The sequence below is a fragment of the Stenella coeruleoalba genome, assembly GCF_951394435.1.
Source record: "Stenella coeruleoalba genome assembly, chromosome: 7".
NCBI classification, from domain to species: Eukaryota; Metazoa; Chordata; class Mammalia; order Artiodactyla; family Delphinidae; genus Stenella; species Stenella coeruleoalba.
In genome coordinates this window covers 10,237,193-10,255,673 of record NC_137153.1, presented here as the reverse complement: position 1 = coordinate 10,255,673, position 18,481 = coordinate 10,237,193, and the positions used below count along the sequence as shown (strand labels likewise).

Sequence of the window (18,481 nt, the reverse complement as noted above, 5' to 3'; positions counted from 1 at the left end):
CGTAGTTTCTGAATGGGATGTGGCTCAGCAGCGTTTTTTTAGGTCGTGTGGCCATGGCACGTGACCCTGCAGGGGGAGTAGGACACCGGCACGCACACAGAGATACACACATGGACACACACACACATGGAAGAGGGCAGAGGGCTTTGTGTGTTCACTGCTGTTCCCAAGCGTCAGGCAGACAGTAAGCAACATAAACACGTGTTGAGTGAGTGAGTCAGTTGGACAGTGTATAGAGGAGAACCAGGAAGGGGTCAAGCCTGTGGAAATAGACCCGTTCCAGGTCTGAGCAAGGAGTACGAGGGGGCTGACCCCTGGAGGGGTCAAAGCTGCAGGTCCCTCTCTGAGGGAGGCTCTGACGGAGGGGCTGGTGACGAGGGCTCTTCCCTATGGAAAATCGGGTCGCGGGACTGTTTTTCATTTCGTGACCTTAGCAGCATTCACAGTGACGTTTTCTTGAAATAAAAGGTGAGCCTCTGCTGGGACTCGGGGCGGCTCAGCAGGGCACAGATTTGGAGGTGTGGACAGCCGCCTGTGGCCGTGGAGAAGGTGGAGGGGAAGGCGGGTCACCCAGCATCTGTCCGAGAGACCCCGGTGTCGGGCATGGCGCTGGGCGTGGGCACTGGAGGGCGGGGCTGTTTGTGTCTTGGGTGCAGTAACTGGGGAAACGGGCTCTCCTCTCTGTTTCCATGAAGACGGCCTCCCCGTGTTCTAACAGGTTCTGTTCTCAGTGCTAACATGTTGCCTCAGGGAGAAGTTATTTCTAGAAGAGATGGGAGAGGTTTGCAGCGCTGCCTGGGTTCTCCAGCCTCGGCTACGGCACGCACGCCCGGCCCCAGGTCCTGGGCCCATCACCGGGCACTGTGGGCCACAGTGAAGCAGGACCAGCCCAGCCCAACCCAGGACGGACCTGTTGTAGACGTGACGGGCCCTAGGCTGGATGTGTCTCCTGCTTTGGGCCTCGTGTCCTTCTTGCTTTTGCTTCACGCGGTTTGGTTGCTTTGATGAGAAAATCCAAAGCACGGGGCCTGCAGCAGTGAACATTCATCCCCTCGCACCTGAACGAAAGCCACGTGGAGGGGGTCAGGCCACTGTGATGTCGCCTCCGGGTCAGCTCCCCTGTCCGGGCTCGTCCTCGTGTTTCCGGATGGCACTTAGAGATCACGCTGTCACGTCGAAATCCTGCAGGACAGAAGGGAGCAGACAGCTTGCTTGTTATCGTATCGGTGACTCTGGCACCGTCAAATGCGTGAATTGGAAGGTGGTTTGTAGGCTGTGCTGTCAGGCAGGTCCCCAGCACAGGTGTGCACAGATGTCTGTGATGGGCGTCTGTGAAGCACGTGGTGTCACAAGCAGGTAGGCGTCTGTCTGCTCTTCCGGCCGCGCCCTCAATGTTTGTGCCCTCTGCTAGCTGCAGGAGTGATTCGTGATGTTCAGTGCTTTGTAGCATTTTTGTGTTGCCAGCAGCTTCAGGGGAAGCAAGAAGGTCCACCCACTCTTTCCTCTTTGCTTTCCCCGCTCTCCACGTAGCCCTTTCCCGGGGAGGAAGCCAAGCCAGTGTGCAGCCCCACGGGAAGGAGTGAGCACAGTGGAAAGCCAGGCTGCCCTCCCTGCTCAGGGCATTCGTTCTGGAGACCTGCCCCGCTCGGCCTGGTCACTCCTGCCGCTTGCTTCTGCCTTTAGTCATCCTTTGGTGACTCTGTCTCTTCCTTTACCTGCGTGGAACTGGGGCCTGCAGGGTCCTCCACGTCCAGGGCCGTGCGGGCAGAGACCCCAGGCGGCCTGTGGTCTACCCCACGCCCTCACAACGTGACTGTCCAAGTTCACGGGCTCGTTCGAGCTCATCACCCTGCCTCCCAGTCTGGGGCTCTTGGCGAGACGTCAGACACTAGTGAGGACTTCCTCCGCGGCTTGTAGGGTCAGGCCCTGGAAGCTGAGTTTTGGCAAGTTTTTCCCAGCCCGAAGGTTCCTAGGTAACAGCGTGCACTTTGAACGGAGCCTCATTTATCTTCGAAGAAAGACTCGTGTTTCCTGTGATGCCAACTTGCATCAGAGTACGTACTTGTCCTGAGAGTACGTACACAAACGGGTTTCTTGAATAGGATAGCTAGAGGCCGCTAGGTTTTATCCTAGGATGAAAAATCCATGTGCGTCTCATTAGAAATTGAATGGAAATAGACTTTGGTTCACAGGAGAGACCGAAACTGAGGTTTGGCGGGGAGCCTTTGTGGAGGTGCCCCTTGGCTCTGCCTAGGTTCAGTCAGTGTATGAGCTGCCAGGTACAGGTGTAGCTTTACAAGAATGTGGATTCCACGTAGCTCAGACTTGACCTGTGAAAATCAGCTGTGTGCTAGCATGCTGGTTTTCCTTGCCTGGGAGGAAATGAAAGTCCTTCAGGCCGTCTGGGAACTGATCTCTAAGCCTCTCTTTGTCTTGATAATCTTTTTCCTAATTATTGGGATTGGGGAAACTAGGTTTGGGGTTAAGTTTTTGTTACAAAAAGCCCAGCAATTTTGGTGGAACATTGTTTCCTGGGGAGACGAGGTAGCAGCCAGCCACATTCCTTTAATAGTGGAGGAAAGGCTTCCTGTTTGTGCAGGAACCCACGCCCGCGGTCTGTAGTCACACCCAGGGTGCAGCGGGAGCGAAACTGGTCAGGTAGCCGAACGCCTGCCATGAAATGACCTGAGTAACTAATCAGTTAATCTTGGGTAGTGTTATGGCTAACACACCCATTCTTTTTTTTTCTTTAAAGACATTTTTTTTTTGATGTGGACCTTCTTTTTTTTTGCCTTTATTGAATTTGTTACAATATTGCTTCTGCTTTTTATGTTTTTGGTTTCTTGGACCCGAGGCTCGTGAGATCCTAGCTCCCTGGCCAGGGACCGAACCTGCACCCCCTGCATTGGAAGGCAAAGTCTTCACCACTGGACCGCCGGGGAAGTCCCGATAAGACACCTTTGAAAACAGCTAGTTTGGCTTGACCCTGTTCCCTGAAAGGTTTTAGTTGCCTGCGATCGGCGGTCCGGGCCGCTGCATTTTAATGACGCATCCCCATGGAAGGGTACACGTCACGGGAAATGATCCTGAAGGTGGCACGATCCCTTAAGCGTGTCGTGTAGATTTCACGAGTTGGTGGGCTGGCGAGCATTCAGGACAACCCACCGGAACAGGATCCTTGGGCAGGTGTTAACGGGCTAGTTGCAGGCCAGGCAGGTCCCGGCAGCACTCACGTGAGGCAGCGGCTGTCGGGAAGGCCAGCAGCCGTGGATCCTGTATGTGAAACGTTGTCGTGACCAGTGTTCGTCAAGTGGCTCCCCGGCATCTAACACACATTAGGGCCTCTACGTTTGGGCTGGATAACCCGAAGGGGATTCTGCCTTCCCCCAGTGACGGGAGCTGTGCGCGTCTTGAATGTTGAACTGTGACTCGGTGCCCGGGGCTTAGCTGGTCTCATCTGTTGTGCGTGCGTCCTCTTTTATTCACTCTTCTTTCTTTGGCAGGTCCACATAAGTACCACCGGGTTGATTGTGACCCCGCCCCCGAGCAGCCCAGTGACCACCGGCCCCTCGTGCACGGTCCCGCCAGAGGCCCCCTACCCGGCCGCCCTTTCGGTGAGTGTGCACCACCGCCTCCCGCCGGACCCCCGTGCCTGCCGCTTACAGGTGCGCAGCCCTGTGGGCTGGCTGCCGCCCTCCTGACACCACAGCTCACCATGATGCTTGGTGAGGGTGGGGTCTCCATCTCTCATCCTCTCTCTATTCATTTTAGCAAAAAATCACAAAGTCTCAGGCCGATAGCCAGCACTTTATTTTAATGGCAAGGGTCGGTGGCCTGAGGCTACAGGAAGAGCTCCGGGGAGAACTTTTAATTTTCATTAAAGGTCAGCCTGATTTTCTGAAGGCTTAACCTTTGCTTCTTTTGGGTTTCTAGACCAGGCGTATTTATCGAAGGACTGAGGGAGCTGGGATCCTAGAGGCCGTATGGTTTGCCTCGGGTCACGCGACGCACGGATTCCTGTCTCCGATTACAGTTCCCCTTTTGGGTTCCTGGTCTTTTGTTGGTCTGTGTGACTGGCCTCCCTGGAGGTTATCAGATGTATGATTCTCCAGAAAGCCCCACAGCCTGCAGACAGTCTGAACAAAACCGCTGAGTGCTTTCAGACAGCCTAACGGGGAAATTAACAGGAAGAGTGAGGGCAGTCGAGGGAAGCTGATACGAAGAAGAACTCTGTGGGGAGAAAACTGAAAAGGAAGAAACAAGAAATTCAACCTCGGGAAGCAGCGGCACAGTGGCTTAAATCCATGTTTCCTAAACCTGCAGGGGAGCTGCTAGGAACCAGCCTCTCTCGTCCCGGCCGCTGCCTCGCTACACTTTCAGACTGTTTCTTCCAGTGCTGAGTTGAATGAGGATAGAAAAGGTCACTAAATCCTTCTCCCCAGTGGACCGCAGCTCTTAGCTTGCTTTACAGAATCTCTCCCAGTTGTGATGCTCTCAGAGGCAACAGTGTGGTCGGTGATGGGGGTCCAGCCCAGCCTCTCCTTTGTGATACGGCAGTGAGGTCACTCAGCCTCTCTGAGCCTCTGGCCCTCGCGTATAACGTGAGAGTCGTGTCTGCTTCGGGGAGGCGGCACTGCCTGGAACTCAGGGAGGTGACCGTGAGAGAGCATCCGCCTCTGCTGAGGGCCACGGCGGGTGCAGCATGCTCGCTGGTTTCCTCAGAGCCCCGGGGTCGGTCTGGCTCGTTGCTGGGGTTTTCTCCGCTGTCTGTACCGGGAACAGGGAGGCTTCTCCGCGCGGGTTTGTTTTCAGGCTGTGGACTTTGTATATGTTGCCAATTCTGTTTCTCTCTCCTCAGCTGCTCAGAGACAGATGTGCACCTCCCCTCACCCCCCAGCAAGGACCTCACTGCACGTTAGTCAGATTGTTGCCTCCATCTGGTCCCATCCCCCTCGTTGACCTTTTGCCTCGTTTTCTTACGTTATATTTCTTTTGTCTTGATGCATTTTAGGAATAACTGAAAGCCGACTTTGAAATAAGGTGGGATGTATAGTACCTAGCTTGATGTAGACTTTGGAAAGCTTTTCATAGAGTTAAGCGTGTTCCTGAATTTAAATGGACGTTAATAAGTTCCAGTTAAAGTTTTTTGTTAATATTTCTGGAACAATGACAGCTTCCTTGATAGTACAGCTGTTTGGGGTGGGAGAAGTTGCATTGATTCCTGTAGGGAGAAGGTGAAAGTCAGGTAATTTTTATGAAAAGGTGGTTCCCCTGAGGTTCTCTTGGCCCTGGGTGTTTTGAGCAGAGCCGAGTTGCCCAATCTTCGTGCCCTCTCATCTCCAGAGAAGACCCTTTCCTCCCTTCCCTCCCTCCCTCCCTCCCTCCCTTTCTTCTCCTTCCCACCCCAGGGCATTCACAACCTGTTGGAATTTCCATCTCCAGATGACTACTTCACGTGGAAAAATTCTGATTTCATTTCTTAAGGGAAAAGAGACTGACTTTTCTATCTTAGAAAAATTAATTAGTGGAAAAGACGAAGCGCTGTCTGAGTTTCAGCCCTTGTGGGCCGACAATTTTACGATACAGTAAATTACCAGTTGATCTTAACTGGGCGCACTCTAGGGCATATAGATGCGACAGGTCACGAGAGAGCATGAACACACGAAAACTAATTTACATTCAGCCATTTTATCCCAGGATTATACAAGAGAGCCTGCATGTCCAGCAAGAGGACGGTTTATTAATGCTGCGTCTATGCCAATTCCATTTAATGGAAAACTAATTATAAGCAGATCTGTTGCCTGTCACCCCGGGAGATGTCTAGATCTCAGAGTCCCTGGTCGGCTGGCAGGAATGCTTTGGATTTACTATGTCAGGCTTAAGTGGAAAAATCTCGGTAACATGTACCCTCTGTGTCTTCCATCAACCTGGCAAGTATCCTGTTTAAAATGTGAAACCTTTCCCAAGACTTTGAGTGCGATCACAGCAAGCGTAGGCGGCATGGTGGGAAGGAAACCAGGCTTTTCCTGGTGTGCATTTTATTTTATTTATTTATTTATTTTTATTTTTTATTTTTTATTTTTTTTTGTGGTACGTGGGCCTCTCACTGTTGTGGCCTCTGCCGTTGCGGAGCACAGGCTCCGGACGCGCAGGCTCGGTGGCCGTGGCTCACAGGCCCAGCCGCTCCGCGGCATGTGGGATCTTCCCAGACCGGGGCACGAACCCGTGTCCCCTGCATCGGCAGGCGGACTCTCAACCACTGCGCCACCAGGGAAACCCCCTATTTATTTATTTTAATTATTTATTTATTTGTGTTGGCTGCACCGGGTCTTAGTTGCGGCGTGCATGCAGGATCTAGTTCCCCGACTAGGTATCAAACCCGGGCCCCCTGCATCGGGAGCGTGGAGTCTTACCCACTGGACCACCAGGGAAGTCTGCCGGTGTGGATTTTTGGTGATAAGCACCTCTGCTGGACTAGGACGTGAACATTATTTCCAGCACCTTTTTCATAAGTTGAGACTTTTTAATCTTTTATTCAGAGTGGGATTATGAGCATATTGTCCTGTACCTCTCACAAGTAACAGTTAAAATGTTAACTATCTAATAATAGAAGCAAAACTGGTATTACATCTATCGCATTCAGACATCAGACTGTTCATGGCACGGAGGGTTTTTTCCCAGCTAATCCTGTGAGGGGAGGTGGATGAAGAGCTTGCTCTCGTGTCCTGTGCACAGTGTGAACTTGTGAAACAAGTGATGGCTGATCCCTGACCCTCTGGACCAGCTGAGAGGTGTTTAGCTACAAGATGTCACAAGGTAGCCAGGTCAGAAAAGGCCAGATACAGTCCATGGCCAAGTTGAAATCAGATTGCACCCAACAGTGTGTAACCATAACTAAAACAAGCGTGTGCATGTGTGTGTGTGTGCGTGTGCGTGTGTGTGTGCGCATGTGTGTGTGCATGTGTGTGTGCGCGCGCATGTGCGTGCATGTGCGTGTGTGTGTGTGCGCGCGTGTGTGTGTGCGTGTGCGTGTGCATGTGTGTGCGCGCGTGTGTGTGTGCATGTGTGTGTGTGCGTGTGTGTGAGTGCGTGTGTGTGCGTGTGTGTGCGTGTGCGTGTGTGTGCGTGTGTGTGTGTGTACACTTAAAGAAAGAAAATTAAATGATGTCATGTTCTCAGGATAGCCAAGACGTACTGAGTCCATTGTCGCCCGTGGTGGGAGGGTCTGGAGGGTCAGGGCAGGATTCTGGACGTAGGGACGGGACCGCCCAGCTTGGCAGCGTGAGAACAGAAGTTAAGCGTTTGGAATCGGCAGCAGTTCTGACGACCAGAAGGGGGACAGGATGTGGACAGAACCTCCACAGTCACCACAGAGAAGGACCCTGGCGTCGCAGGAACCAAGGCCCTTGATCCATATGAGACTGCCCTGAGGGCGGCAGGCGCACGGGATGCTTTCTCGTTCGCGAAGCCCTCGCTGAGGGTCTGTTACCTCCCGTGGACAGAGCTGGGTGATGGGGACACGAGGACAGTGAGACGGTGTCTGACTCTAACAGCAGCCTCCATCCTGAGCCTCCAATGTGCCCGGGGCGCCGCCAGGGCCGCTTCCCTGACCTGCTGCTGCATTTCTGCAAAGTCAGTGAACGGTGTGGGTGTGTCTCCTCACATGTCAAAGGCAATTGGTGAGAGAAAGTCCATTCCCAGAGAGGTTTTTTTAATCTACCAAATTCTTAATTACATCTCCCCTTCCGACATCATCTTCCAAGCATCTGTCTCTGGCATTTTTAAATATACTCTAATTTTTTTTCTTTTCTTCATAGCTGTGCCCACGAGTGACTGACTGAGTTCCTGGGAGTGTCCAGATGAGATGAAAAACTCACTTTTCCACCTTCTTAATCTTACTGAATTCTGACACCTGAGTGTTTCTTTTGAATCGCTGGTTATAAGTGCTTCCATTTTTCTGTTTCCTACTCATTGTAACACTCAGGTGTCTGCACGCGTGTGGCCGTGTGCAGGCGATGATGCTGTGGGAGTTGGTGGCACTGCTGCCCCGAGAAGGGATGACCAGCCGCCCCTCCTGCTGTCCCCTGGGTGGCCAAGCACCTGCGTGAGTTCACGACACAGGAAGACCCTGGAGAGAGGTTGAAAGTGGGTTCATTGGAATTGGATGTTCAGGAAGAAAGGATGACGGGATTGGGGGATATTAAATGGTCTTTGCTCAGAGGATCAGAAATGCCCATAGTCTGTGCCACCGGCCACTTTTCTACCCTGGAGAAGAGGGAGGGGCACACGTGAGGGCAGACACACGTGAAGGACGGTCGGAAAGAACATGGACCTTTTACCGTCAGAACCCCAGGCTCCATCCAGGCAAAGCGCTTTCCTGGTCAGCGGCCTGCAGCCCTCGCCCAGGGTGAGGACCTCATGGAGCTCGGCCCCCAGGCACCTCGGGGCTGGGTGTAGGGAGGGGAGAGAGGAGGGGGCCACAGTCTGGCCTTGAACTCTCTCCGTCCACTAGCAGATGTGGCCCGTCGGTGGCCTGGAACTGGTCACTCATACAGGACATTTCTTGGAGGGAGCCCGAGGGCGGCCCTCAAAGGCTGAGCCGGCGCTAGCTAGGATCTACGTTTCTGACCCCAAACCCTAGGCATCCTCCACGGTGTAAAGCTATCTCTTCCGAGAGATCGGGGACAGAACCTGGGCAGGGCAGACGTGACCATTTCCCACCACAGACCCTGCCCCCCGAGCCCTGGTTTTAAGCAAAGTATTATTCAGAGGCTGTCGTTCTGGCCTCAGACCATCGCCCCCTGGAGAGGGTAGGAGAGGGTCTGGATCTGCAGAAGCACAAGCAGAGGCCCGCTTCAGCGACAGCGTGGCCAACGTCTGGTCCCCTGCGTTGGACCCCGGAGGCCTGGCCCTGCTCCCCTGGCCCTCAGCTCCTCCCTGCGGCTCAGCACGGGCGCGCTTCCCAGCCCCGCTGCTTTAGATCAGTGTCTGGTGACGGCAGTGACAAGCGTGGTGTTGGCTTCTGAACGCTGTCGTGACCAGAGGTGTCCTGCGCTCCCAGCAGCCCGCAGGTGCCTTTGCTGCGGCAGGAGGGTGTGTCCTGGCCCCCGGCGCCCAGCCGTGCAGTGACGGGAGGACGCGGTCGCTCCCGCGCGTCCACGTCCCCAGATTCTCTCGGCGTGGGGTCTTCACCAAGCGGCCCATGGGACCTCCTGGCCGGCCCAGTCCTGGACACGCTGGGGCCCTGGCATCTGACCGGCCCCAGGGGGCAGCCACGCTGGGGAGCCTGAGTGTAATTGCTAGTCTTTCTGTGCGCTTATCCCCCCACGAACGCGCACACACATGTGCACATGTCCCCGAAGATACGCAGCCCAGCGATGGGGAGAAGTCTGCCCAGTTTGACCAGCACCACCCGTGAGAGAGCGAGCTGCGTTCTGCCGCAGCACCACCTTTGGGATCTTCGAGACCCTCCTCTCTCATGCCAGGTCTCAGATGCCTCCTGACTCGCTCTTCGTAAAAGTCACCTACACCAGACATTCCCTTACTGCATTCTTTAAGAGGTGATGTGTTCTTACATTCTGTCACCACCAGCGTGGCCTGTGTTTTTATCAGGTCCCTAGATTGTCTTTCCTTTTTTTATTTCGTCTCTTTCCGCATAGGGCCAGTTTAGTACAGCCTCTGTGTCACTGACGTGAAGATGCAGCAGACAGTTTTCCTCTCCTCCGTTTGTCAGTGGAATTCTACTCAGAGAGCCGAGTGGGCCCTTGGCTCTGCTCTGAGTGATTCCAGGGGTGGGTGGCCTGGGCTCCTTTTGTCCCCTGTGTCACCTGCCCCCCACGGCTCCACGGCTCTGAGGTGAGGCCTGGGGAGACTGGAGGAGCCAACTTGGGGGTGATTTCACGCCCTCCGGCTGCTGTTCTGTTCAGCGTCCTTGCCCAGGACCCGCCTGGGTCACGTGCGCTGAGTCTTCTACCAGGATTATCTCGATTTGTGTCCACTTTGTCTCTGAGACCAACAGCATGAGTGCTCAACCTTTCCTGGTTAAAGGTGGTAAAGGCTGCAGGCCCGTGTGTGCCTCCCCGGAGCTGCCCCCGAGGCGCAGGGCGGCCTGCTCTGTGAGTGTCGCCAGGACCCCACCCACCCTGGGACTGCAATGCGCCGTTTATCCTGCACTGGGTGTCCTGCCGCGGCTGCAGGGTGGAAAAAGCCTTCTCCGAGGTCGAAAAATTAAATATAATGTGTGAAATGGGTGCAGCATGTGTCTGGAAATTTGATATCCTTTTCTACTCAGTTGCTTTTGTTTCTGGAACTGTGTACATTAATAGGCAGATGGAGGACACGTTGATGAGATTAAATTTTTTTCCAAAAAAATAGAAACAAATTGCTGTTCCCTATGTTTAGAAACCGTGGGTTTTTCTTCTTTTAAGCTGATGTGGAGACGCCACGCACACCTCCCAAGGGGCAGCCTTCAGCCTCCTTATTTCTCCTTTGATTCGGTGTTTACGTGGAACGGTTCAAAGATTTGGGGAGGGCAGGCGAGGTAGGGGTTTGGGCAGGTCTTTGTGTGCCTGTTTTCCCAGGAGTTTCGGTACCCAGACCCTAAAGAATTATCCGGGGTGTATAGATCAGAAGGTAACAATTGCTCCATTGATTCTGAAAAGGCACGGAGTCCTGTAGGCAGAGCCCATAAAGGAACCAGCAGCTGCTCACGGTGTACTTGTTAAAGATTACCAGCCTCGATAGTCCTCAATTTCAAAAGCTGGCAGAGCTAAGAAGAGAATAAACAAAAGTAAAAGCAATGGCCCAGTGATTGTGGCTTGCTATTGTGTGTGGTTTTGGGAAACCAGGCATCAAAGGAGATTTTCTTTTGCGGGGACGGTTTGCCATACAGTGCAGCTAAATTGTTTTCCGTGGTGTTTTAAGTTTCGGGTTGCAGAAACAATCACAAATTAATCCCTAGCAAGCAGGGTGACATTATAGCCGCCCCCTTGAAAGGCATTTGGATCCTGGTCCTGGTTTGCAGCCATCAATCTTGAAATTACACGCAGTTGTGTCATTTTTTTCTTTCCCTTCTCCCAGGTGTGATGGCTTACCTGTTTGGGGAAGGGGTCGCTGTGGCTCTGAGATCTTAAAGGGTAACAAAGAGGACTCTTCTCCAAGGAGCCTTTTGCACAGGGCAGCTGCTTCTGCTCTGCGTGGATTCCACCGATGTCTTTTTTCATGGGTTTCTGATTCCTCTTCCCTCCTCTTTGCTGTGAAAGATGTGCATTAATCATTTGTTTCTTCTTTTTTGTCTCTCTCTCCAGACTATGAATCCTCCTCTCCCCCCGCCCCCGCTCCAGGAGGCCACCCCCATGGGCGCCGTTGCTGCTCCCGGGATGGGCTCCAGACCCGTGGCCGGACCCGCTGACCAGACCACACACTCACGGCCGCAGACGCGCCCCAGCGTGTAAGTTCAGCGTCCCTTCTGGCCACGGACGGAGCCCGAGCAGGGACGCGGGGAACGGCTTTCTGGGGGCCGCTGGTGCCAGGGTGGTGTCGTATGCTTGGTCGTGCGTGTCGTTCATTAGGAAACAGAAACTAAGTGGGTCTGAGGATGGGCCGCCGGGCAGCCGGCCTGCTGAGTGCGGGTCTTCCCGGCCTTCCTCTGCCGCTCCTGCCGGGGCTTTGTCCCCACCTTCATCCCCTGCGTAAGGATGCCCGGGAACAGGGAGGGGCTGGGCAGAGGCCAGACCTAGCAGAGCGAGCGCGTGAAAAGCTGCAGGTCCCCTACAGTGAAAAGTCTGGACATTATCCCGTCCAGGGGCTCCCCGTGGCCGAATGCAGCTCTCATTGGCGTCTTTTCCCCTATGTGGACTGACCCAGGAGACGCTCGGAGCCTGGTTCACGTGGCCCGCCGATCCGCGGGCTCCACGTGTTGGGGCACAGTCCCGCGCACGGAGGAGCTGTCGGGGGCTCTCTGCGATCTGCCCTCGCCTTGCCTTTGACTCTTGCAAATTCCATGTCTTCCCTGGCTGAGCGCACAGACGCGGGTGCGGCCGGCCTTCGGGTTCAGCCATGTGCCGAGCTTCCCCGCGGGGTTTCGGACCGTATGTTCCTGCCGGGGCTGCTTCCCAAGTCTGACCAGGGCCATCTGAAGGGCTCAGTTTTCCCCGTGGGCACCTGACGCCCCACAGCAGGCTTGCACCCTGGGAAGCTGCAGTAATTCCTTCGCACCCACGAGTACCGTTTGGAGGGATCATCGCCTTCACACCGGGAGGACCAGCTGTGCAGTTCTGAGTCAGGAGGCTTCTGTCTTTTCTATGTAGGTGGCAGTTCAGTGGACAGTGACCAAGGCTGCCCACAGCTTAAAGGATCGTATTTTCTGTTTACTTTTGTATGAAACATCCAAGGCTTTGTGCCAAAGAAGAGTTTGGAGCATCTTGTGGTCTGTCTGTTACTCAGCTGGAAATCAACTGTTTTTTCCTCTTCTAGGTATGTTGCCATTTATCCCTACACCCCCCGGAAAGAGGATGAGCTGGAGCTGAGGAAGGGGGAGATGTTTCTCGTGTTTGAGCGCTGCCAGGACGGCTGGTTCAAGGGCACGTCCATGCACACCAGCAAGATAGGGGTCTTCCCTGGCAATTATGTGGCCCCCGTCACAAGGTAGGGCTCTGAGTTCTAAACAGAGAAGCTTGGTCCTTTCCCATGGTTTTCAGCCTGTCCAGGATTCCTCCTCCCACTACAGTTGCTTGTTACACAGCCGGCATTTTAAAGATCCCTGTCTGTATTTGCCGAAATCCCTTCTGATTCTCCAAATTTTAGCTTACTCTTCACGTGGGTGTATGTGAAATTGTACGTTTCTACCAATAAACATACTGGGTTTTTAATTATTTGCTTTAAGTTACATGTGAGAAGACTCAGCGACACCATTTTCAATATTTTTCTGCCAGAAAATTAAAAAGGTAGCATTTAATATAAATAAAAGCGGTATTATTAATACTCCAGTGTTTACGTGATGCTTACGAGATGCGAGACACGCAGATTTCTAAACGCGTTACACGCGTTAACGCCACGTCCTTAAACAGATCCCTGATGATGTATGTGCTGTCGCGATCCCCACTCAGCCGTCGAGCCCATAGGGGTGGAGAGGTTAAGCAACTCGTCTGAGGTCACCTGGTGAAGAGGGGCTGAAAGCCAGCCAGCCATTCCAGTAGCTTGGCGGTCACCTCTGAATTCTCACAATTATTTTCTGTAACACAGAAACAGAATTCCTTCAATATGACATAGCTCCTTCACCCTTCTCAAATGAGGGCAGTTTGGCTCCCCAGGGGAATTTGGCAATGGCTGGACACATTTTTGATTGTCACGATGCGGAGTGGGAGCGCTACTGGTCTCCAGCGCACAGAGACCAGGGACGCACGGGACACCTGCAGGGCACGGCACCGCCTGCGCAGAAAGGAGCTCTCTGGCCCCAAGTGTCACCAAGGTTGAGAAACCGTGTTTGAGGACAGTAGAAAGCAAGACCTTTAGGTGTATAGATGTATAGTCTTCACTTTATTTAAAGGTAGTCCCCTTTCTGGGCACTGAGGAAAGTGGCTCTGGAACGAATGCAGTGACCTATAACGGCATCATCATTGAGGAAGCCCCAGTTTTGGGCCACCTGGCTCTTCATAAATGGGCCAGCTTAACTGTGTTAAATCATTTCTCAAAGTCCCTGATTTTAAGTAAATAGTTGAATGAACTGACATGTTGTCAGCTGTTGGCCTTGATTCAGAGGCTGGCCAGCAGCCTAATCAGATGACAATCATTCTCTTTGCAGAAGGTGACAGCATGTTAGCTTTCATTTGACTTGCAGATTTTTCATCACTATAAACCTTCTTCTCGGTATATGTTAAAATCTACACTCACATCCAGAAGATGGCAGCTAGGCCTTCCCTGGTGGGAAGAAAACAAACAAAAAGCCACAACAACTGAGGGAGAGAAACCAAAGCAACAACAAAAAATCAAGTTAGCGAAGGAAAACATTTTCATAAGATTCAAATACAAATTATCCAAAAGGCTCTGGAGAGATGCTTACTGACAGTAAATTCTCTGTTACTCCTCATGGTAAATAAGGAGGTTCAAGTTAATGAAGTATCCTGCTTGGTAGAAAGTTACTATAGAATTGTTATTTAAATGAATTTAGGATATTAAAAAAATACGTCACGTAAAGCTACAGTGAACCTAATTTAGTTAAATTCAACCAGTAAACATTTGTTGATAGCTGGCTGTACCCCTATAACGGTGCATGTGTAAGAGGAATGGAAAAGAACCGTTGCACGTGGCCCTGCTTTCAGGGAACTTTTACTGAGTCAGGAGTATTTAATAAGGAATTTACTAAAAAAATAACCCATCGTGCTTTGTAATCAAGGGTCACAGAAGGAAGAAATCCACCTGAAACAGAGTAGAATCCCGAGGTCTTAGGCCTGAGCCTTCGGCCAGGCTGCTGGGAATGACAGGATTGAAAAATGAATGAGATTAAGGTAGTTCGAAGGAAGCCAGAGGGGACGTTGCAAAGTGTGTGCGCACACGCACGTGTACACGGGGCAGTTAGGGAGGAGGGCAGGGCACGTGGATACAGCCGTGACAACATAGACCCTGTCGTCTAACAGAGCGACTTCTCCAGGGCCTGGAAGCTGGTGGGGATGTTTAGCTTCAGGTGGGAGCTGAGACCAGGAACTGTATGTCCTTGAGCAGAGTGACGTGTGATTTTGTGTGATTTTCCCCGACGCAGTTTCCAGACCGTTCTCTGCCTCAGGGCCGTCGTTCTTTGAATCTGCTCTTCTTACCCTTGGGCAGATAGTTCCATTCACTTCCTAACGTGTTCTGTTTGTAAGCTCTGCGTCGTTTTTCTGGTCGTTACTTGTTCTGTCTCACGTCTTGCTGATGGACTGGGCTTCTGTCTCGGCAGGGCAGCGACCAGCGCCTCCCAGGGTAAAGTCCCCGTGTCGACCGCCGGCCAGACAAGTCGAGGTGGGGGACCGGCCAGCACTTCCCCTGCAGGAGCGCCTGCCCAGAAGCCCCCGGGGAACGGCATGGCCGGCGGTCCCGGGGTCCCCACCGCCGTGGTGTCAGCAGCTCACATCCAGACCAGTCCCCAGGCCAAGGTCCTGCTGCACATGTCCGGACAGATGACCGTCAACCAGGCGCGCAGCGCTGTGAGGACAGGTAGGGGGGCCGGGCCGGTGGCACCAGGAAGGGGGCCCCGACCGACATCAGACCTTTTACAACAGATGCTGAGAAGGACAGACGGAACTTTAAAATCAATGAAGAGCGTTAGGAGACAGGCAGGCACAGTCTAGTCACAGCCACTCGACTCCGCCTGCATGGCTCGTGAATTCAAGCCTGATCTACAGGTGGAGAGTCTGAAGGAAATTAGGTGGACCCTAGCGATGTCCATAGTACTTGAAAATGTGACTTTTGTGCTCGAGATCAGGTGACCCCGACTCCCACTGCTGCAGCGGCGTGGCGCCCTGAGGATCGCCGTGCCGAGTGTCTGGTATGAGCTTCATCACAGCTCTGCTTCAGACCCAGCCGGACCTTCAATAGCTGTCTTCTTTCTACAGCACTGAAAACCTCCCAAGAGTCTTAGGTAACAGTGGTGGAGAGCACTGTTCAGTTCTGTCAGAATAACCAAAGGAAGGAAAATGGTTACTGAGAAAAGGGAGAACAGTGATAATAAAAACGCTCTGGGGCCAGCCTGACCTGACCCTGTAGGGGTGTCGCTGGGTCCCTGGGTGGAGTGGGCTCGCAGGCACTCGGCAGACGGGGGGCTGATGCCGGGATCTGGAAGGGTGGTGTCCGGGGGCCCCGCCAAGACCAAGTAAGCGCTCCTAAACCACCGTGGTTTCTTAACCATTGTGACAGGCGCGCTGGTCTGGCGCGGGGTCGGTGAGCGGCACGCAGCCAAGTCACACTCTGCTCTTCTCTCCCGTTCTCCAGTCTCGGCACACAGCCAGGAGCGCCCCACGGCGGCCGTGACGCCCATCCAGGTTCAGAGCGCCGCGGGGCTGCCCCATCACCCCCTGGCCTCGCCCCAGCCCCCCGGCCCGATGGGTCCCCCTGCCCACGTGGCTGCTGGCAGCCTGGGCCGGGTCGGCGCCCCGCTGGCCTGCGCTGCGGCCCCGCCGAGCCTCCCCGCCGCCTCCCTGGAGACTGAGCCTGGCGGTCGCCCAGTGACCGTGCTCCCCGGGCCGCCCACCTCTCCCGACAGCAGCTCAGCGGCCAAGCCAGACAAGGACAGCAAGGTGACCACCCCAAGGGCCTGCCAGGCGACCGGGGCCCGGCTCTCTGCAGTTAGACCCTGGTGTGGGGAGCTGGGGTCTGCGTCCGGGGGCTTCCACCCCACCCCCTCGCTGACCTGTTTAGTGAGCTTTGCTTCTGGTTAACAGTCCTGCAGAAATGCACTTAATATACTAAAGGCTAGAAACGGTTGATCAGAAGTGTTACTTGTGGCTTTATCGTTCCTACACTGTGTTTGATTATAATCTGTGTGGATAGGTTTTCTCTTGACTTGAAATACAGGGGGGAAATTATTTTCTAATTTGATAGACCTTTTTAAAACCTCTCCTTTGGGCCTGAATTTGAAAGGAGATATAAGTGGGAAGCTGTGTTTGAAAGACTAACTTCTGGTTGCGTTTGGAGACAAGGGAAATGCCTGGTGATTAAACGTGCACAGAAAGAGCAGAGTGACAGCAGATTCTGCGCAATTGTATCGTAATCACAACTTTCCCCCCAGCGTTCGTGCCTTTTCCCCAGAGCTGGCCTGCAGCTCTAGGGTCATCACCAGCTTCCGTGGTCATGTATGTCGCTCTGTTTAAATGGTTAAGGAAGCCCGTAAGCAGGGGTTTGCAAGGAAATAAACTTTACAGGCTACTAAAAAGTTAATATTTAATTGTTGAGTTAACATGAGTGTTTTTGCAAAAGATTGGTATCTGTTCCTTGTTTATATATAATTAACTACGTTAAACTTGTACTCAAGCTGACATGGTCAACTTTGTCAGTATCTTCGGAAGAATTATTTTACAGTTTAGATCTGAAGGTTCCGGGACGGTGTGTCAGGGCCATTGTCACAGGGGAGGACAGACTCTTCAGCCGCAGGCCTCCCAGGGAAGCATTCACGGAATCTCTGCGGCTGAAGTACGCCTGTGCTAGACAGAATAATGGCTCCCCAAGGATGTCCATTTCCTGATCCCTGAAGTCTGAGAATACGTTTCCTTACATTGCAAAGGGGATCTTCTGGATGGGATTCAATTAAAGGTTGAAAGGTGTTTGAATTATCCGGATGGGCCCAGTATAATCACAAGGATCTTCATATAAGGGAGGGAAGAGGATCAGGGCCCGAGGAGATGTGGGGTCGGAACCAGGGAACAGAGTGACCTGAGGAGGGGACCGCAAGCCAGGAAATGCAAGCAGCTCCTGGAACCGGGCAGCAGTGAGGAAACGCTCTCCCCCGGTGCCTCCAGGAGGACCCAGCCCTGCTGACACCGGGTTTTTGCCGTGAAGTTTGGGGTGATTGGTTACAGCAGCAACTGATAAGGCCCTTACGTTTATCCTGCTGAGTCCCCATCCTTGACGAGTGGCCACTGGCCCCTGCTTGGACCCCTGTGGCCCCTGTGCCCTGGCTCCACAGTGTCCTTGCTGTCTTCAGGCACCTCCGACTCGGAGAAAGTCGCTTCAGCACACACCTGTCTTCTGTGACTTCAGACCCTCACTCCGTGTTTTGAGGGGCTATGTAGAAAATGATGATCTCAGTTCCTTGGTGGTCCAGTGGTTAGGATTCCACACTCTCAATGCCAAGGGCCTGTGTTCAATCTCTGGTCCGGGAACGAAGATCCCACAAGCTGTGCAGCAGGGAAAAAAAAGAAGAAAGAAAGAAAATTGACGGTCTCCTTTCTACATGACCCCGGGAGGTAGTTCAGGGTTATCTTCTTTTTTGAAAGGCTACGCTCTATGGTTTTTTTTTTTCCTATTCCTCATGTCACAGATTTCAGATGTCCCTTTCTAAGTCTGCCACCTCATTTAATGTTCCCAGCTCACTAAAGAGACTGTCCCAATCGCTCTAAACTCAGTGATCCCATGATTCGCACGAGTGTCACGCTGCCCCCATCGCTCCATCCTGTTGCCCAGGACATCCAGGGGGAGCTTGACGGATGCCAGATGAGATCTGAGCGTCTCTCATTCCTCCATCCAGACTGTTCCCCGGCTGCCCCATCATCTCTGCTGTAACTGACTATAGCCAGCATCTCCTGGAAGAGACTCTTCCTCGGTCTCACTTCCTCTCCTAAGTCAGCCTTTCATCGAATACACTGTTCTAGGATTTTCCAGATGGTCTGCAAGGCGTGTTGCTGTGTTCTTTATGAAAATGAGGACTAGATGTGCCCTTCTTTGGCCTGTTGAGTTGACCCTGATCCCAGGTTCACCAGGATCTGTCAGATTTTTTTCTTTTTTTGCGGTACGC

At 53.1% G+C, this 18,481-nt stretch overlaps 1 protein-coding gene across 9 annotated transcripts in view; it reads left to right on the top strand.

The window, feature by feature from the left end:
* The window catches only part of SH3RF1 (SH3 domain containing ring finger 1), a 159,412-nt gene that overhangs the window by 124,086 nt on the left and 16,845 nt on the right, over positions 1 to 18,481 (top strand). For all 9 annotated transcript variants that reach the window (XM_079926335.1, XM_079926338.1, XM_079926341.1 and 6 more), the window contains 5 exons: positions 3,504 to 3,614; positions 11,307 to 11,449; positions 12,475 to 12,645; positions 14,933 to 15,189; positions 15,964 to 16,268. In XM_079926335.1, the coding sequence (XP_079782461.1) occupies positions 3,504 to 3,614; positions 11,307 to 11,449; positions 12,475 to 12,645; positions 14,933 to 15,189; positions 15,964 to 16,268 (987 nt within the window). The remainder of the gene's footprint in view (positions 1 to 3,503; positions 3,615 to 11,306; positions 11,450 to 12,474; positions 12,646 to 14,932; positions 15,190 to 15,963; positions 16,269 to 18,481) is intronic.